At 45.7% G+C, this 19979-nt stretch overlaps 1 protein-coding gene across 1 annotated transcript in view; it reads left to right on the forward strand.

Moving 5' to 3' along the window:
• Positions 1 to 19979, forward strand: part of MAP2K5 (mitogen-activated protein kinase kinase 5) — a 116716-nt gene that overhangs the window by 63882 nt on the left and 32855 nt on the right. The window contains exon 17 of the mRNA XM_084213457.1: positions 8841 to 8870. Coding sequence (XP_084069583.1) covers positions 8841 to 8870 — 30 coding nt within the window. The remainder of the gene's footprint in view (positions 1 to 8840; positions 8871 to 19979) is intronic.

Below are 19979 nucleotides of genomic sequence, written 5' to 3' on the forward strand. Positions count from 1 at the left end.
CCCTCTTTTTTTTTCCCCTCTTTTTTTCCCTCTTTTTTTCCCTCTTTTTTTTCCTCTTTTTTTCCCCTCCTTTTTTTTCCCCTTCTTTTTTTTCCCCTCCTTTTTTTTTCCCCTCCTTTTTTTTCCCCTCCTTGTGTTTCCCTCCACATTTTTCCCTCTTTTTTCCTCTTTCTTTCCTCTTTTTTTTTTGTTTTCTTCTCTCTTTCCCCTCTCTTTCCCCTCATTTTCAGGTGAAGCTGGACATACCTTTAACCAACCTGTAACCAATATTTTCACCAGAAGGTGAAGCTGAGCAGTCTCAGTGCTGGCCCTCTGCATCCTGGCACGTCTCACATTCTGCAGCCCAAAACTGAACTCATTTTACATTTTCACACGGTGAATTCCTTGCCAAACCCCTTTTAACCAAGGTGCAGGTGGTGAGTGCTGGCTCAGTGCCCGCAGGTGTGGTAAATCAGTGTCCCATTTGAATGGTTTGTGGTGCTGGGCAGCCCTCCCCCAGGATTTTGGGAGAGATACAGACCAAGGTGATACACTCTGTAAATAATTCCAGCCACAAAAGGGCTGAGGTTGGCCTCCAGGAAGACTTGGTGGTGGTGTGGGTGATAAAAAGAGCTATGTAAGCACAGGACTTCATAAATAAATAATTTCCCAGTTCCTTTGCTGAATTAAAAGCCGTGCCCCAGCAGCTCAGTGATCCACCACGAGATATTTGCAGTTTATTTGAGGGTTGTTAGTGGCTGACTTGGCTGCTCATCAGTTCCACGTGCAGGCTGAATTTTATTGGTAAAACTCCTTTCATTTGCATTTCCTCCCCCGGTTTTACACCTTCCCAACTTTCCCCTCCCTCCCTTCCCACGGGCTTCTCCTGGACCAGATGTGCAGGAGCCAGTTTGGGTCTGGGTGCTTTGTTAATTGGTTTGTCAGCTGCTCCTCTGAGACCTCTCCCACCAGCAGCAGCAGCGTGATTGAAGTGCTCTGAGTGATGTTAAATGATGAAAACAAGGACAGTGCCTGAGAAAAACGCCTCCAAAAAGGTGAAGAAGGTGCTCCAAGAGCCACACAAGGTCACTGTCATTAAAGTAACACCCTGTCGACGTGGGGATTGGGGCTGGAGGCACTCCTGGAGCTTTGCTGCTGGATTTAAAACCATCTGCACCCAGGGAGCACGCTGGTTTTAGAGAAATGCCAGGTGGGATCACGGGCTGTGCTGGCAGGTGAGGAGGTAAAATTGTCAGTAAATCTTCTCATTTTCTCTGATGCTCTTCTGAGCCCTTAAAGGCTCTGGAATTTCTGTGCTGCAAAGCTGTGTGTGATGAGAAGTGGGAGTGTTGTTTGGGAGAGTGAGGAAACTGCCCCAGAAAAGTTGGGAGGAGAGAGGGGGAGAGTCTGGGATGGGAGTCCTGGCTAGGCTTGGAGAAATGGGGAGTGTTCATGTTTCCTTTGAGGTAAGAGGGATCTGAGGGGGCTCAGTCATCCCCTCAGAAATAAAAAAATAAGTCAAAAATTAAAATATAATGAAACTAGATATGCAGCTATATCATCATCATCATTATAGATTATTACTATAATCATTATTATTATCATTATTACCTCTTTGTTACTTCTTTTTTTTTTGAGTTTGCTTTTCTTCCTTCAGGATTTTTCTGAAGGGAATGAAATTTAATCCCTAACCCAGGAAAACTGTTCCTAGTGTTCCACCACAAATAGTTTGTGTGTTTCCATGAGGTTTCCCCATGTTTTATTTAAGTGCTCTTGGCTTGACAAAGCAAGTTCAATTTAAACCCGTGCCACTGCTGTCACTACACTGACCACTGTGTCAGCATTTTCATTTCTAAAAGCTGTTTTTCAGGCCTTATAACTCAGCCATAAAACACATCCAGGCTGGGCTGGGGCTGCCTGAGCCCTGGAACCCATTCCCTCTCTCCAGGAGCCGTGTCCTGCACGGGAGGAGAAATTAAATTGCCCAATATTTCTTGTTACTCTCCAATATCACGCTGGTCCTGGCTGTAATCCACAGGTGAACTTTAAAACATCCAAGGGAGGATAAAATCCATCTGGCTGGGGTTTAATAGCAGCAGCAAGGCAGGCTTGGGTGGGTCTGGAGCAGCCTGGGCTGGTGGAAGGTCCCTTGCCCTTGGGAAATGAACCTCCAGGTCCTTCCCAAGCCACCTCATCCTGGGATGTTTTACCATTTTATCTCCAGATGGAGTTGGTGTTACATTTAAATTCAGGAAGTGAAAGCAATTTGCTAGTGCCCAAAACCCAGTAAATTTTGGAGATAGAAGCTCCTGTGCTTTGCTTTTTGCTCCTCCTTCTGTATCACTTCTGGTCCCTGCTTTCCACTGCCCTCTGTGTTCCAGGTCTCCTTTGAAAATCAGATTTTCTTACAGACATCATCCCTGTTGTCTCCCCCAGAGAAAAGGAATTTGTGCATCAGTTTTAATACTCGTTCTTAAATATTAGTTCTCAATATTAGTTCTTTAATATTAGTTCTTAGAGCTCCCAGAGTGAGGGTTTTAAGTGCCCAGAGTTCTCAGCAGCTGTGTATTTGCAGGAGCTTTCAAGGGTTCTTAGCCATCTCTTAAGAAGCCATCATGCATTTTCAGTGGTTGTGTGCATTCCCAGACGTAGGAAAATCAGGAATCATCCAACAAATGTGCCTTCCTTGGTACTTGAGGCACAGCTGAGCACTGTCAGACTGCTGGAGCTCAGACCCTTCATCCCACTCGGGCTGGGGGCACAGGGGGAGCTGCAGAAGAGCTCACTCAGCCCCTGGGGAGGAGCAGGAATGTGCTGGAAGAGGATGCTCCGGGGAAAGCAGCTGTGCTGGGAGGTGTTTCTCTAAAGGCTCTTCAGTCTCGAGGGTGTTTGACTGCATAAAGCTGGAGTCAAGACTCTGTCAAGGAGGGGAGGCTTCAGATCTCCCCCTGAGCGCCCTGAGATGGGGGATCAGTTACATCTCAGCAGCCTGGGGTTGGCAGGGGTTCCAGGTCAGGATTGTGAGCCCACCCCAGGGAGGTTCTGCAGGATTTCCCTGCCCTGGGGATGCTCTCTGATCAGGCCAGCCCTGACCTGAGCCAGGCTGCAGCTGTGGGCTCAGGGACAGTCTGGTGGTGGCACTGGGTGCTCTTCAGGGTCTTCTCCAGCATGAAGGATTCTGTGATTGGAGGTGGTGAGGGAAGGATCTGAAACCCGAATCTTGGTGTTAATTAACCCAAATTAACCCTCCTGGAGCACTGATTGTTGTAGTGGTCTGGGAGGTGTATCAGCGGGGGAAAAGTAACCCCTTCCCTTTAGGATTAAGGAAAACAAGGCTGTAATAAAAGCTTTTTGCTGTTGATGTTATCACAAGGAGCCTCCCCTGGTTGCTGTCAGGTTTTGGGGACCCTCGTGCTGTGATGCTGGTGACAGCTCCCCGTGCTCAGCCAGGCTCGAGGATGTGCCACGTGCCCAGCCCGCTCACAGCCCCAATCCTCCTTCTTGAGGAGCATTTATGGAGCCTCAGCCATTCCACCTGCAACCATTCACAAACCCCTTCTCGGGCCAGGAAGCTGCCCTGTGTTTGGATCACCCCATTCCCTGGGGCTGTTTGGGGTGATTCCTCACGTCCAGCCTGCTGCTGGTGGGACTGGGCTGGAGGGAGCAGCGCCCCAGGGCTGGGCCATGAATTAATAATTGCTGAGTGCTGGGGGAGGCCCCTCACACGGGAAGTTGCCTGGCAGAGCGCTATCAATCACTCAGTGACCAGAACTTCCAGTAATTAGTGTATTTTATGGGCCTGTGCTTCAGTGACTCGGAAGCACATATGCTCCACTCCCAGCTAAACTTAGCCGGGCTCATATTCCAGGATGATTTATCCGCCTGCTGCGCTGGGATGTAACCCTATATTAGGTGAGGATTGTGAACTAAGCTGCAATAAAGTGGAAGTTTAGGTACAGTTTGCGCGGGTTGAGACCTCGGTGGGTCGTTGTTGCTCAGCAATTGCTCCTGGGCCGCTGTGGGCAGGGAAATAAAGAATGCAGCTCTGCCCCCAGGCTGGGGCTGAGGGCACGATTCAGGCGTGGCATGGGTGTGTGGGACGTGTGCTTTATGTGTGAGGTTATTTAATGTATAGAACAGAATAGGCTATATATATATATTTTTATGTGTAAGTGAGGCCCTGGGACAGGGGAAGGTGTCCCTGCTCATCGTGGGGTGGATCAGAGCATCTCGAGGAGGTCCCTTCCCACCAAACCCCTCCAGGATTCTGTCTCTCCATCTTTGTTTCCTGCTCTTACTCTAGAGTTGTTTCTGCTTTTAAAGACTCAAAAATGGGGCGGTTTCCCTGCCTTTTGCCATGATTTCGTGGCCTGTCCTGGCAGAGGAGCCCGTGCTCCGGCAGAGCTGGAGGAGAGCAGGAGCCGAGCTGCATTCCCACCAGCCCAGCCGCGCTTAACCCATTTCTCCCTTTTTGTGCCCAATTTAAACCCAGCAAACAGCCGAGCAGGAGGCCTCTGCTGCAGCAAGGAATCAAATTAACCCTCCTGGAGCACTTGTGGAGGTTTTGCTCCTGACTGTTTCCCTGGAAAGCCCTGGCCCACCTTTGTCCCTTGGGAAGGGGCGCTGCCATTCCCGGTGTCACCTTTGAAGATGCAGCAGTAAAAGCCTGCTAATATCCAGGATTTGTGGCCAGGCAGAAATGTGCAATTTAACCCTGATTGTCTGCAGCCTCGAGCTGGCAGTGCATTTGCTGTAGTTCATATTTAAAAGAAATCAAAGTGAAACTAATTATCTTTAATTAAGGCGAATTAAGCTTTGATTTTTAATTTTTTTTTTAATTTTTTTTTTTTACACTCCGAGATGGAGCTGGAACTCATCTGCTCAAGCCAAGGAATGTCCCAAAGGTTATTAGGGCATTTTTCTGGTGGTGGTAATAACCTTCCCCCCTCCTAGCCCTGGCCACCAACAACAAATCTGTCACTTCATCCGTCTCCTGCCCCTCCGCAGGGGTCGCAGATTCCACAAGTTATCAGCTAATGGCCTTATACATTAAAAATTGAAGCTTTCCTCACTCCCAGGCCTTACAAGGCTTTGTTCTTAAGCCCCAGACACTTTGGAGTGCAGCTGCAAACTATAGGCAGAAGATTAAATTAATTTGTAACTCTTTTTTTTTTTTCTTTTTCTTTTTTTTCTTTTTTTTTTTTTGTCGGGGCCCTGCATTACTAAATCCTGCACATTTAATTGAAACCCTACTTCAAGATGCTTTGTGTTTCTGTTCCTCTTTGTTGTCAGTTTAACCTCAGAAGCACTTTAACTCTGCTAAATTGCTGTTATATCCTTTCGGATTTTTTTTTTATTTTTTTAAATTTAAAAACCCTCTGCAATAAGAGGACGGCAAAATTGATATTAGGAGGAGAAGAAAAATCTTGGAGTAGTTTTTGAGGTATTTAATATTTATTAGGGTCCATACCCTGCAGAGTTTCAGGTGATTTGAAGCCCATCTATCTAGGAATGTATAAATTGGTCTTGGAGTGGGATTTCACCTGGGGAATTTTGTGTTATCCAGTAGTTAAGTCTGCTTTTGAAAGTTTGAGCGCTGCTTTTCCAGAAAATGAGGGTTTAACTGCAGTGCACAATCTAAATGCAAAATCCTGGGATGGAAATTTAATTGTGTAAAATGTGCACGAGGTAATTAAGAACAAATTTTAGAACATTTCAGACTGTAACGTCCTCCTTCAGCTCCGTCACCGGCGATATTGCCGGCGCTTATTTTCAATTTGCAGTTATGCCGAGAAACATGGAATGTGCCTAAATTAAGAATAAAAGCATCCTCTGCTCTCCAGTGTAACTGTAAATTAAAAAACAACTTGCACAACATCGACAGTAATCAAAGTGGGAAACTTTATTGCCTGAGTGTCCTAAAAATATGGTTTGAACTTCCTTCCCTCAGCCACTTCCCGAGCAGGATCCAGACAGAGCTGCTGCTGTGATTTTATTCCCCATGTGCAGCAGGCAAGGAAGAAGTGAGCTGGAGGAAGAGATGTGCAAGGGGGGATTTCTGGTTTCTCTTTTCAGTTCTAGATTGGCAAATTACATTATTTCAACCAGTGATTTGTATTTTGGGTTCATTTATCTGCACCTTGAGAGTGTTGGAGAGCGGGTTTTATTTGCTTTCCAGCCCTGCTTCTGGTGCTCAGCCCAGAGGTTCTTCCTGAATCAACACTTTATCATTTGAAATTTTGATTTTTTAAAGTCAGAAATTTTTGATATTGTGGTAAAAGTCCTCGTGTTCCTGTGACTTCTTCAGACAAATGATAATCTGAAAATCCCTTTAGTGAATCTCTCATCTGTTTGTTGTTTGGTTTGTTGGTTTTGGTTTTTTTTTTTTAATCTTACTTTAACTGTGACACTTTTTATAAATCTAAATCTACACCCAGAGGTCACTGGTTGGCTGAACTCAAACCATTTTACTTAGTAAATTTAATTAAGAAAATACAGTGCAACTCATAAGCAAATGACTTTTTCCTAGTTTTAAACCAAACCACCCTCTCGAGTGCTGATTGCCTCGCTCGACCCCTGGTGATACAGAAACAGGCAAAATTAAAAAGGACATTAAAGCTTCATTAAATCTGAAACACATTTAGTACAGTGACATATCTGCAGGCTATTTCGGGGAAGATTACAGACTCTTTGCTAAGTTTCTTAATTTATAATACCTTGACAATGTTGCAGGGGGGAAATCTGAGCAGATGGGTGCAGTGGTGGTGCAGGGGTGGCTCAGGAGCTGGCCCTGTGTGCTTCAGCTCTCAGCCTCACTCAGAAATGTTTCCTTTTGCCAGCCCCCAAGGACTTGTTGCTGATGCATTTTGGGGTCCTTCAGTGCTCGTTTATTCACCCTGTGTTTGTGTCTGGTTCTTTTCCCCAGTTTTTCTGAGCCTGGGTGGTCAGTGGGGATGGAGGTGCTGTGTTTGGAGCCATCCTCCAGGCAGGGACTGTGTCTCTTAAATCACATTTTCAGAAGGATGCCCTGTGCACAGAACCATCATTATCTGCTTGTTCTGTCTGGAGTGTTTCACTGTTCTTCAGTGGAAAAAAAAACCAGAATTTACTCTGCTCCTGTTGGGCATTGATGGGTTTATTCCAGGGATCCAGGGGCAGCCTGTGCCAGGACCTGCCCACCCTGCCAGGGAACAATTCCTGCCCAGGATCCATCCAAATCTCCCCTTCCCCACTCTGAAGCCATTCCCTGTGCCCTGTCCCTCCATCCCCAGTCCCTCTCCAGCTCCTCCCTGGATCCTTCCCTTCTCCAGGGGAGCATCCCCAGCTCTCCCAGCCTGGCTCCAGCCCTTGGAACATCTCCATGGCCTCCCCTGGACATGAGTTTTGGTGCCTCAATGTTGTGAAAGCTTCATTTAGCAGCAGCCCCCCAAGGAATTGTTTCATCTGTGTCCCCCAGAGGCTCTGGGCCCCTCCCTGGCTTTGGGATGTCTCCCCTGACAGGAATTTGCTGGTTTTGCTGAGCTCTCCTGGGGCTGCAGAGTGGGAGAACCTGCCCAGTACAAAGGGTTTCTCCTGGAATGTTTGTCAGTTATGGCCAGTAGAATATTTTTAGACAGCATCTATAAAAATGTTGATTTTGGGACGACTCTGTAATGCCTGAATTAACGTATAAAGCAGAGGGGCAGCAAATGCAGCTGATATCCTGGAAGAGGGGACCAGGAGGAGGGATGAGTTTCTCTCCCCACATCCCTCTCAGGTTTGTCACCAACAGGGACACCAAGCTCAGCCCTGCAGCCCAGGTTTTACCCTGAGCCAGGTGAGGAGAGCTGCCTGCTCATCACAGATGTTGCAGCCAAGGGCAGAGCCTGTGCCTCCCTGCTGAGGCTGAGCTGGTTTCATTTCCATCCTGGGGAACCTGGGCATCCCTGGTGGGGCTGAGAAACCCAGAAATCCTGGGGGAATTGAGGGGTGAGGGTTGTGGGGGATCCATTCTAAACACAGCCCTTTGTGCCTGCAGGATCCCTCTTTTCCCATTCCCTCAATTTCTACTGTGTGAGAACTGAGAACTTTTCTGTCCTGAAGGGAATGTGCCCAAATTTGGGTATCAAAGGGTGGCACTGGGGGAATTAAAAGGGTTGGAGAAACCCAGAAATCCTGAGGGGTGCTGGCCCATTCTAAACACAGCTCCTTTGTCTGCAGAGTCCCTTTTTTGCCTTTTTCTCTGTTTCTCCTGAGAGTTGAGAATTTTTCTCTCCCGAAGGAAATGTTCCCAAATTTGGACATCCGAGGGTGGCCCTGAGGGAAATCCCAGAAAAAGGAGGGGTGATGGTGGTGAGGGGCCCATTCTAAACACAGCTCTTTGTGCCTGCAGAATCCCTTTTTTGCCATTTCAATTTCTGCCATTGTGAGACTTTCCTCTCTGAAGGAAACGTGCCTGAATTTGGGCATCAGAGGGTGGCACTGAGGGAAATCCCAGAAAATAAAAATGGAAATAAAAGGGCTGGAGAAACCCAGAGATGCTGAGGGGTGCTGGTTGTCAAGGGCCCATTCTAAACACAGCTCACTGTGCCTGCAGAATCCCTTTTTTTGCCATTTCCTCAATTTCTACCATTGTGAAAATTGAGAATTTTTCTCTCTGAATTTGGGCATCTGAGGGTGGCCCTGGGGGAAATCCCAGAAAAACGAGGGGTGATGGTGGTGAGGGGCCCATTCTAAACACAGCTCTTTGTGCCTGCACAATCCCTTTTTTTGCCTTTTCCCCAATTCCTACCTCCATGAGAGTTGAGTACTTTTCTCACTTGAAGGAAATGTGCCCTCCATGCAAATCTCTATAACTAGACAAATATTATTTCCTTTCCCAGCTTGCTCTTGGGAGGTTTCCATATCCTCAGGTAAGATTGTTCATTACTGCTGTTTGCCACTGTGACATTCATTCCTATGTATGAAGGTGCAGAGAGCAATTGTGAACATTTGAGCCACATACAAATAAATCTGTCCTGTTAAATTGAAAAGTGGGAGCTGGAAGGAGTCATTTAGAAGTCTCTATTGATTTTTTTTTTTTTTTTTTGCCCCCTCTTTTTCTCTTCTCCAAACTGTTTTCTTTCCCTGGAGACAATGAAAATTATGATGATGTTAATTTTGTTGGGAGATTAAAAAATAATCCGGTCTTGACAACATTTTTTTCTTTTTTTGAAGCAGGAAGGTGTACCTGCTCCTTTCCTTATAATTTAATTTTTAATTCTGATTTTGAATAATGGTATGATGGTCTAAAGTCTCCTCAAAAATAGAATGTGAGTGGAATACTTAAGGGGGCTTCAGATTCTTCCTTTGAAGAGGACCTAATATCAGTATTTGGTGTAAATACTGATTTTTTCTGAGTTTCCACCTGAAGCTGCTGGTACAACTCCTTCCACCTCTGGTGGCAGTGGCTGGGTGGATGCTGAGCTCTGCACCACCACGCAATATTTTACTTTTTACACTTAAAAACCCCGTGAAGCTCTGAACAAAACAAATCCAGAACTGGCTTTGGCGATGGCTCGAAATTCTCATCTGGAGATGGATGTCAGAATTCACAGGAACAAACTGTTCAGCACTTCCTCCAATTATTCTTTCCAGGGAGAGGGGGAAGAAAGTGAAGTGTCCAGGGACAAAAAAAATGAATTATTTGAATGTGGTTTTTTATGTTTTCATATGTTTTATGAAGACTGCTCTCTGCATCTCGGTCTCTACAGCTCGCAGCGCCTGGAGGCATGTCTGATTTAAAGGTGGTGTTGGTCTGTGCTCTTTAAGCATCTATTAACTTGCTATTATTATGCAAATAACTGTTGTAATACACATACTAATTTATGCATGGTTAGATTATGCAGATGCCTCACAAACATGGTTATTGAATAATAGGCTGGGACTCATTCCCTCTCCCATTTTTAGAAGCTGTTTTAAGCAAATTCTCCTGACACTTTTACAGACTTGGGAAGGTTTTGCCTGGGTGGAATTATTCTGATTTTTTTCACTTTTTGTTTTTTGTCTCCTCTGCAAAATGTTGGCTGGCAGCGTTGAGAGAATAGAATATTGGAATATTTCATCAGGATTTTGGATGTGTTTGGAGGGGAGGGTTGGGAAAGGAGCTCGTGGTGAGGAGCCCTCCATGCATGGGGAGCTCTCTGAGGCTCTCCTTGGTGGTGTTGAGGTGTTTCACACCCCAAAACCCAAAGTGGTGAGGGGACAATTCAGACCAGGCAAAAACCTCTCCCTGAACTGGGAGCAGACCAGGATTGCCAAGTTTAAAGATGCTTTTTGCTGCTCTAATTAAAAAGCAGATCGGGTTTGTGAAAGAATATTTGGCAAGGCAGCAGCCCATGAAATTGTATATATTTTTTAATGCAAAACAGTCGAGGAGGTGAAACTTTTAAAATGTGGCTATTAAGCTTTTCAAGCAGCTGCTTTTCAGGAGGGATTTTATGTGAATTTTTGTATTTTAGGCATGTGCTGGGCAGGAGAACCTTAGAAACCTTCTTTGGTTAAGGGGGGATAATTAATAGGGGGTTTTTAATCTCATTATTTTCCTAGTAAGGGCCTGATTCTGCTCATTCCTGGAGTAATTCCTCCTCCTTCAGTGGGGTTATTCAGGGAATGAAGTCAACCAGTGTGTGCTTCCAAATTTGTCCCTAAAAACTCCAAGTCCCTTCCCTGTGAAAATGGAGAGTGTGGCCACCTGGGTGAGAACACCTGAAATTTCCTACAAATGGATTGTTTGTCTCCAGCTGCAGCTGCAAAAAATGTCCTTTTTTTTATTGTTGTTTCTTTTTTCTTTATTTTTAAGACACAGACAAATGGTGTGTGTAAATTCAGTTTAAATGAAGAAGATTTATAAGGGGAAATCACTGCAGTGTGGAAATTCAGGACATCCTGAATTAGTAAAACTAAAGGATGATTATTTCATTTTCTGGCCTTTAGCAGAATATTTTCATGGCAGGACTTCCCTCATCTTTGATAAGTATTTCTTTTGTAAGTGTTTATTTTGCTGATTTTTTAATAATTATTTAATCTTTACAATTAAGTCTTATCTTGAAAGCACTTTTGAGCAACTGCTGTGTCAGTAAAGTTCCTTACAGGTGTGTTTAGATTTAATATATAATTATTAACTCTAATTATATTTTTTGTCTCAATATACAGAATATAATCTTCATAATCTCACTACTGTCTCAATATACAAAATATAATCTTCATAATCAGCCTCTAGCAGCAAAAGGGAGCAATCTGAGCGGGGAAATAACAAATAGTGATGCTCAGAACTGACTTTTCTGCTCTAAAAACTTTGCACAGGGAACTCTTAAGCCTTAAAATGGAGCAAATATCTGAATTTTTGGTGCGTTTCATTGTTTTGGTGTTGGCTTTCCTGTCGTGGTCGTGGAATTGCTTTTGTAAAATGTCCAAGTCCCTTTTTAAGCAGGAGGGAACGATGCTTGTAGGATTTTCCTTGGGTAGAAAATGAAGTTTTTAAGGGCAGATTCACCCTGGATTTATTTGCACCACTCTATTAATTCATAACAATGGTGCACATGCTCACAAATACTCTTGAATCAAGTCATTTTCTACATAAACATTTAAAAAAAAAAATAAAGGAAACATTATTTCCAAGGGTGCTGGTCTCTAACCCATCCAGCTTTTTAGGGATGGCGCGCAAGGAAAATAAGTTTTAAATTTTCCTTTAAAAGTTTCATCTCAATTTACATGATTTTGATTTTACACAAACAACTGGAAGGAAAAACAGATACCCCAAAAGGCCATGGCACCTGGAATGTTTAATTAAATTAGAGGTTGGAACCCCAAAGATGTGAACAAACCTCTCAGAGAATCCTAAGGATTGAAATTATAAAACCAATAAATAAAACTGCAGTGGGGGCAATGACTTCTTTAATGATAATGCAGTTTGGGAGAAATGGAAAGAATTGCCCACTGAATATTCTCATCCTGCAGTGAAACTTTCTGCAGAGCAGGGTGTGGAAAGGAGGAGATCCATTGGGGAGATATTCCAAAGGGCTCAGCAGCTGCAGGACCAGCACCACTGCATTAAGAGACTTTCACATTTAGAAAAATACAGTCCCAGCCTTCTCTTAATAAATTACATTAAAAACGACCTGAATTTTTTTTTTTTTTTGAAACAGAAAAAGCACCAAAAATATTCCCATCCCTCATTCCACCCCCTCCCATCCCCTGCTCCCCCTTCCCATCCTGCTGCTCCCCCCCAAATCTGAGCAAATACTGCCCCTGGTATTGTAAAGCTTTGAATGTTTTCACACCCCATTAATTTATTACTTCTCTTGCCTCATCTTTAAAATTTTTTTTCCCCTCTTTTTTTATTTTTTTTTTCCTCCTTTCCTTTTTTTTTTTTCCCTCTTTTTTTTTTTTTTTTTTTTTTGTTAAATTCCGGCTCCCCGCTGCTAGAGCGATTTTCATCTTGTTGTTAATTTTCCCTGCTCCATATGGAGCTCCAGACATTTCACCTGGAGGCTGTACTAGATTTTGCTGTAGCGATCGCACTTCCGGAGGCCAAAACTGTCATTTAAGGTTCCCGGTGCATCTGTCTACGCCAGGCTTTTTTTTTTTTCTGGGTTGTTTTTTTTTTTTTTCTCTTTTCTTTTCTTTTTTTTCTTTTTTCCTGGCACCGGGAGAGTGTGAATAACAAATTGGATGCACCTGAGATTCGGATGATTAGTGTGTTTTGTGGAGCTGGGGCGACTTGTAAGCAGATCGCTGTAGGGGTGGGGAGGGCTAAAGAGCCACCCCGGGTGAATCCCCTTTTCCAGGAGGGGGGGGAAATAATAAAAAAAATAAAAATTAAAAAAAAAAAAAAATCGGGAGCATCCCGGCACCAAATATTTCATCCTGCCTTGTCATTGATTAGAAAAGAGCCTTTAATTTCATTTCACCCCATGTTGTGATTAATTTGCATTCTTTGTCAGAAGTTAATGGAGTTTTTTATGGTTTGCTCTGAAATCCTTGAAGACGTCGGAGTTGATCTGATGTTTATACAACCGCCAGCGGAATTTTTGCTGTTTGATTGATGGAGAGCTTGATGTTATTCCAAACGGCTTTTTAAGCTGTTTTTAAGAATTATTTGAATAAAATGCGAGCAAGATATTGTTATAACGGCGGAGATTATCTGTTAAAAATCTGTTTCAAATAAAGAACATGATAAGTAGGAAAAAGGAGATCAAAAAGACAGGAGGAGTGATGGACGCGGGAGATGATATTTGTTAAAATAGATCAGCCAGGGATTCAAATAACTCACTTCAAAATGCAGTGGGAGCAAGAGACCTTAATTTAAGGCTCTTTTTTTGTATGCAGAGTTTATTTTTGCAGCAGGAGAAATAACAGGAATAAATTAGGGAAGAATTTAGTCGTAGTTGGATTTTCCCCTTGATTTTTTTTTTCCCCCCCTCTCAGCTTTTCCCCCTTCTTTTTCCCAGCGCTGTGAGCACAAAGTGGGAGAGACAAGGCTGTCAGAGCTGGTAGTCCAACAAAATGATGACATATCCCTGGTCTCAAGGAGGAGGCATCCTTAAATCCCCCAGCCAAGGCAGCAGAAGTGGATAACGGGGAATTTCACAGCCCAGGGAAGCGCTCGCTGTGGACCTGCCGTGGCTTGGCTTCCTGAGAAAACAGAACAGGGAGGGGAAAAAAAACCCAAAACAAACCAGTGGAAGCAAGCAGCTCTTTGCTCCTGCCGGCAGGGAAAGGTTTGTGCTTTTCCCAGCTGCTGGGGTTCGAAGGGTGGCAGGGACAATGCAGAACGTTCCGGGCCGGACGCTCGGCCGGGTCCGGCTGCTCCCGGCGCTGGGACAATGAGGCTCCCCCAGCCCTGGGCCACGGCTCCTTCCCCCAGCAGCACACCTGGCCCTTTTCTGAATTATCCTCATCCTTACACTTCCATTTCTGCCCCCAGAGCTGAGGGGTTGTACGAGATTTCCCTTCCTCCCTTTGGTTTCTCTCCTCTCCTCGCCGCGCTCTCTGCCCGGCTCATTCCATTCCAGCCCCCGTGCAGCTTCGCCCTGCAAAACCTGGATTTATTTATTTGCTGTATCTTAGTTTGCTAAATAATTGCCTGCCTTGAAATGAAGTTGCTGCCTTCTGATCCCTGCATTAGCACGGTCTGAGGTTCTTTTTGTTCTCTGCAATCCATACTATTGACCACATTCGGCCTGGCTTCATTTAAATGGAAGCAGCTTGTCAGGGGAAAAAATATTTAGTTAAAGTTGGGCTGCGAAATAACCATTTTAGTGTTGTTTTTTCCATTGGCAGAGGCATCCTTTAAGCATTTGTTTCTTTGGGGAGGATAAATTGAGGGTTGTTTACAGCATGTTTCCTGGTAAGAAAGAAATGTTTTGTCTTCCAGATCTATCATTACATCGAACCATTTAAAAGACATTAAACACTGTTCAAATGCTAATGCCAAAATAGTGAATGAAATTGGTGGGTAATATCTTAAATATGATAGATTTCTGCAAATCTTTTTTGCTTTTATAATATATTCCAGAAATCACTGGCAATATTTGAAGTCGTCTGCTATTGTTTTAAACTCCTCCTAATTTCTTAGCATAGGTTTCACATGGATCATTCCTGATAATTTACTTCAGATACTTTTTGCCTTATTATTTTTTTTTCTCCATAGCCAGAAATTAGTTTGAACTTGGATTTGATTTGCCTCTTAGAAACTTGCTGCGAAATTTGAATTTAGTTTATTTTTCCAGAGGTGCTTTCATGTTTGGAAAATTGAGAGAGTTTAAAAAAAATTTTAAAGGATCTGTTAGGAATCTGAAATATAAGGAGAAAAATTTTATTTATTTATCTTAATCTTCCTGATATATTTTAAATGTAAATTCAATGTTTAAATAATGTGGTCAAGTGTGGAAATGGAGGTAACCAGTAAAATTTTAAAATAATTTTTAATATCATGATTTTAGAGGAAGTTCTGTTATGATCTTAGTATGTTTTAACAGTGGGTTATTGGTGTGAGATCTTGAAGGCTGCTGTGTATTTTTTAATCTCTAATCCTCAGAATTCCAGGCAGTCTGAGGGAGCAGGGCTCAATTTCATTCCAGAATTTCTCCTGTCTTGTGTGGAACGAGGTGGGCTTTAAGGTCCCTTCCCGTCCATGAAATGCTGAGATTCCTGCAGAGGTGTTTCTGCAGGTCTGGAAGGATCTCCTGCATGAGTTGGTGGAATGGGAGATGTCCCTGGAGGGCTTGGAGGGAAACTCCTCTCCCAAATCCCATCCCTGCAGTGGTGCCCATGAAGGAGCTGCCTGGAATGGGACCTTAAACCTGGGATTGGACCTTCCCTGGGGCAGAAGGGCTGCAGAGGGGTTTGTGTGCTCGGGGTGGCTCAGGTGGCCCCTGGGGAGCCACCAGGAAATATTGGATTTACGGGAATTTCATCGTCGGTGAAGACGGGGTCGCCATTCCATCCCTGCCGTGGGCAGGAACATCTTCCTCCATCCCAGGGGGCTCCAGCCCGGCCTGGGACACTCCAGGGGCAGCCAGGGCAGCGCTCAGCCCCGGCTCTGCTGCCCTGGGTGAGCAGCACTTTCCTCCAGGGGATGCCCAGAGCCGAGCCCGGCGCTCCCTTGCCCGTCCCTGGCAGGGTGCAGCTGTGTGAGCTCAGCCTGGAGCTGGGGCTCTCAGCCATTCCTGCTCCTCGGGGCTGGGGAGGCTCTCCTGGAGCAGGGCACGGCAGTCCCAGGCTCTGGAACGTGCCACAGGCTCAGGAATGCCTTCCCACTTCTCCTCTGCTGGGCGGTGGTTGCTCAGCGCAGTGAGGAGCCTCCAGCCCCAGATGAGGAGTGGAGAATTTTGAGGTCTGGGCAGGTGGTTCCTCATCTCCAGAGCATCCATTCTTCTGCCAATGCCATGGAAATTTGGGGTTGGCTCCTTGGAGGGCAGCACAGCCCTCTGTGGGCAGTGCAGTGGCACAGGAGGGGATGCTGGTGCCTCAGCTTGGGCAGGAAGCTCCCCTGATGAACCCAAATTTTTATTGCTCTGGGTTACTCCCCTTCAGCTGTCCCTGGAACTGTGACATCTGCAGTGATCACAGTTGATTTTGCAGCTCCTCAGAGGAAGATCTGAATTTTTTTAGATGGCTCAAAAAGTGAGAGGCTTCAGCAATCACCATTTTACCTGTTCTGTCCCAGCCAGAAGGACCTGCAGGGGTGTCCTCAGGAGCAGGGACAATCCTGCTGGAAATTCATCTGCTGCTGGAGGCTCCCAGCTCCCCAGACTGGTTCCTTGCTTTGTTCCTGGAAGGGTTTTCTGTGCTGCAGGATCTGGGGGCTGTTGTGGGCGGAATGAGCTCGGGGCAGGGGTGCAGGATGGTGGTGGTTGTGGTGTCCTTGCTCTGTTTCCAGCTTCCTCTGGTCTCCCTGGGTTCCTGACTGGAGGGGTTCTCCTCTGAACGTTCCCACAGCTGGCAGGGAAGGAGGTGATCCCTGGAGGGGTTCAGCCTGTCCTCCCTGCACATCCCACCGCGGTGTTTGTGGTTTTCTGGGGGTCTGGGCTGTGTTGGAGCCCTCAGAGGGTTCAGGGATTTTCCTTCCTCTCAGTTGTGCTCCTTTTCCCTCTCCCATGGAGCCCAGCACGTTCTCCTGCTGCTCCTCTCCATTGTCATGTGGGTGACACCCAGCAAGGGCTGGTGGAGCAGAACCCAGCTCTTTGTCTGGTGTCTGCTGGAGCACTCTTTGTTCTCCTCACCCCCTCCTTGTGGTGCTGGAACAAGGCTGCAGACACCTTGGGCTCTGGCATCTTGGAGACCTTTTCCAACTTCAACCATTCCAAAATTTTCAACAGCAATTTGCTGATTTTGGGTTTTTTTCCTTGTCCCTACCCCTGCTGACCAGGGGATTTGTGGTCAGGCTGTTCTGGTTGTGCTCTGGTGTAGAAATCATTGCTGGGAGCTGTTGTTGTCACCACAATCCCTCCAACAGTGTGGAGCTTTCCGTGCCCACTTTGTTCAATTGTGTTTCTAAACTCTGGTGAAGAGATTTCTCTGAGAAGTGGCTGCAGTTCAATGGTGGATGAAATAATCTCTTTATATAAATTTGTTTGGAGACCTCGGGGAAAAGCAGCGTAATATAATTGTAAGAATATATTTAATATTAAGGTTGTTGTGAATTGTCTGTTTTTATTTTGAAATAATTTTCTTCTTCTTTTTTTTTTTTTAATGTTTTGTGACAGTGATTGAAGTTTGCCATTTGCAAAATCCCCAGGTGGGGATTGGGAAGGGTGTTTAGAATATCAGGAACAAATTAGGGGGGTCATTCTCACTGGTTTGGTGCTTTGACTTCTTGCAGAAGTGGCAGCAATTGCAGTTTTGCAAGAAATTGTAAAATACATCTGAAGGTCATCCTTTAATTCCACAGGAATTGTGGAATGCTGGTGAAGCCCCCGTGGAAACCAGAATATTTAGATATTCCTTTACCTTTTACATCAGGGCAGAGATAAAGCTTTTGTCAGTAGGACCAAATGCTAGTTTTTGCTCTTAAAACTCAACCCCCATTTGTGCAGATGAAAAACAACTTCTCTCTGCTTTTAAAATCCACAGGAAAATAAATGTTGTCGTGTGAAGCCTCCCTTAAAAATCATAACTGTATGATTTGTTGGTAGATGGGTTTTTCCATTAAAAAACCCACTAAAAGGAGCTTGAAAAGCAGTATATATGTAAAGAGAAAATTTGTTAACTGCTATGGGAAGATCTAACCCTGGGTCACCTGCAAATCTCTCAAACAAGAGCTGCAGGGCAAGTCCTAATTCCAGGGAGTAAAAGCGAAAATTAAAGCTGTGGCTGGTGACTCCTCCAAGTTACCCGGGGTGGATTCATTTGAGTTTTCCTTGATTGTGCTGCTGACAGGGATGTGGCAGGGATGGGAGAGGTCTTCTCAGCCACCTCCCGGCCCAAGGGTCTCCATGGAGACAGAAAAATCACCTGATGCTCTGTCAGAAGTTGCCTTTCATGACCAGAGGCGTTCATTAAATAGGAGATGAAGCAGGAGGCAAACTTTGGCATTTTTAACCAACCTGGGGGGGCAGAAAAAAGTGCTTTTTGGAGATTGTGCTGTTCTGGAGTGGATTATCCAGGTTCTGCTGGTGTTCCTTGGCCTGAGAAACGCTCTGATGGTGGGACAGATTTATTGGTCATTTCCCTGTTTCTGCAAATCGTGAACTGCCACGTGCAGTAGGTAAATCCACAGAAAATACAGGGCAGGTTCAAAAATACCAAACAGCAGAGATACTTCTGCAAGTCCAGACTGCTTCAGTGGATTTTGGGAAGGGTGGAGAAGCTTCTGGGCAGGAGGTGTTGGTGATGAGCAGGGCTCAGAGAGGGCTGGGGAGAGCCTTGGTGCTGAGAGGCTGAAAGTGACTTTTCTGAGGGGGAGTGATCGTGGAATCTTGGAATGCTTTAGTTGGGAAAGGATCTTAAAGTTCAGCTCATCCCATACCTGCCATGGCAGGGACACCTTCCACCCTCCCTGGGTGCTCCCAGCCCGGTCCAACCTCACCTTGGACATTCCAGGGATCATCCAGGGGCAGGCACGGCTGCTCTGGGAATTCCAGCCCAGCCAGGAATTCCCAATTCCCAGTCTCCCACCCAGCCCTGCCCTCTGGCACTGGGAGCCATTCCCTGGCTCCTGTCCCTCCATCCTTGTCCCCAGTCCCTCTCCAGCTCTCCTGGATCCCTTCAGGCTCTGGAAGGGGCTCTGAGGATTCCCTGGATCCTGCCCTTCTCCAGGGGAACATTCCCAGCTCTCCCAGCCTGGTTCCAGAGGAGCTCCACCCTTGGAGCAGCTCCGTGGCCTCCTCTGGAATTGCTCCAGCAGCTCCTGGAGCTGGGTGGCCCCAGAGTTGGACGTTGGATGTTCTCTCAAGGACGTAAAATGATTTCTTGATGCTCTCAAAACACATCCTGCTTTTTTTTCGGCCTTCCTTTCACTTCATGTTTTCTTGTGTCACTGCTACCATCTCACTATTTAAAATTCTTCATGGAGAACGTGAAAACACAACAATCTTCTCAATCCCCAAGTTTTTTGGGCATCACACCCCAAATTTTCCATTTCTGAGCTGCTGTGCTGGGGTCCCTGGAGGTGAACCTGCCTCCAAAACCCCTCATCCCCCAGTAATGCACAAAACCTTAGAGGGGCAGACAGAAGCATTTTCTGGGGAGCCCTTTGGAAACAGCTGTCAGTGCTCAGGAAAGCTGCTGCTTCCCTTTTCCCTGAACTGTGGGCAAGAGGAGGAGCCCCGGCCGTAAAGTTGTCAGCGCTGGGCTTTGGTTTATGGTGGTGGGAGCTGGGAGGAAGGCAAACAGCGTGGTTGGAGCAGTGCTTGGAGCTGCCCTGTGAAGGGAGCTGGGAGAAAGGTAAACAACGTGGTTTTAGCAGTGAAAAATCTGCCTAATATAAAGACAGCAAAGTTCAGCCCCGCGCGCGAGTTGAGAAATGCGGCTTTGCGGAGGGAAGGGAGGAGCGGAGCGCGGCCTCAGCAGCCATTTATCCGAGGCTGGGGGAAGAGGTAATCCATCCAGCCGGGGAGCCTCGGTGGCACTGCGGAGAGGAGAGGCAGGAGCTTCGTTTAATTGAGAAAATGAATCAATTACAATGATGTTGCATCATCGGACGCGAGGCGAGCGGCGGCGATGTCGTTACACCGGGTAACGGTGTTAAAAAGTAATTGAGTGTCTTAAGCGTTTTGAATCAATTCCAGGTAGTGGCACAGCCACCTCGATGCAAAATTTATGAAGATGATCTCCCAATAATTTGTTGCCATCAGAATTGTGTAATAAAGGCTGGTAACGATGTGTGTGGGAGCTGGGCCGGGCTCTGGCGGTGTCACCCGGAGAATTCCCTAACACTTGGATTTGTGTTGCTTGGTTTTTCATTAGGAGGGCTGAGTGCTTTTATTAGAAATGATATTTTAAATCTTGCTCTGAAATTGGATGTAATCATCCCCGTG

This window comes from Fringilla coelebs (genome assembly GCF_963513975.1).
Source record: "Fringilla coelebs genome assembly, chromosome: 12".
NCBI lineage: Eukaryota > Metazoa > Chordata > Aves > Passeriformes > Fringillidae > Fringilla > Fringilla coelebs.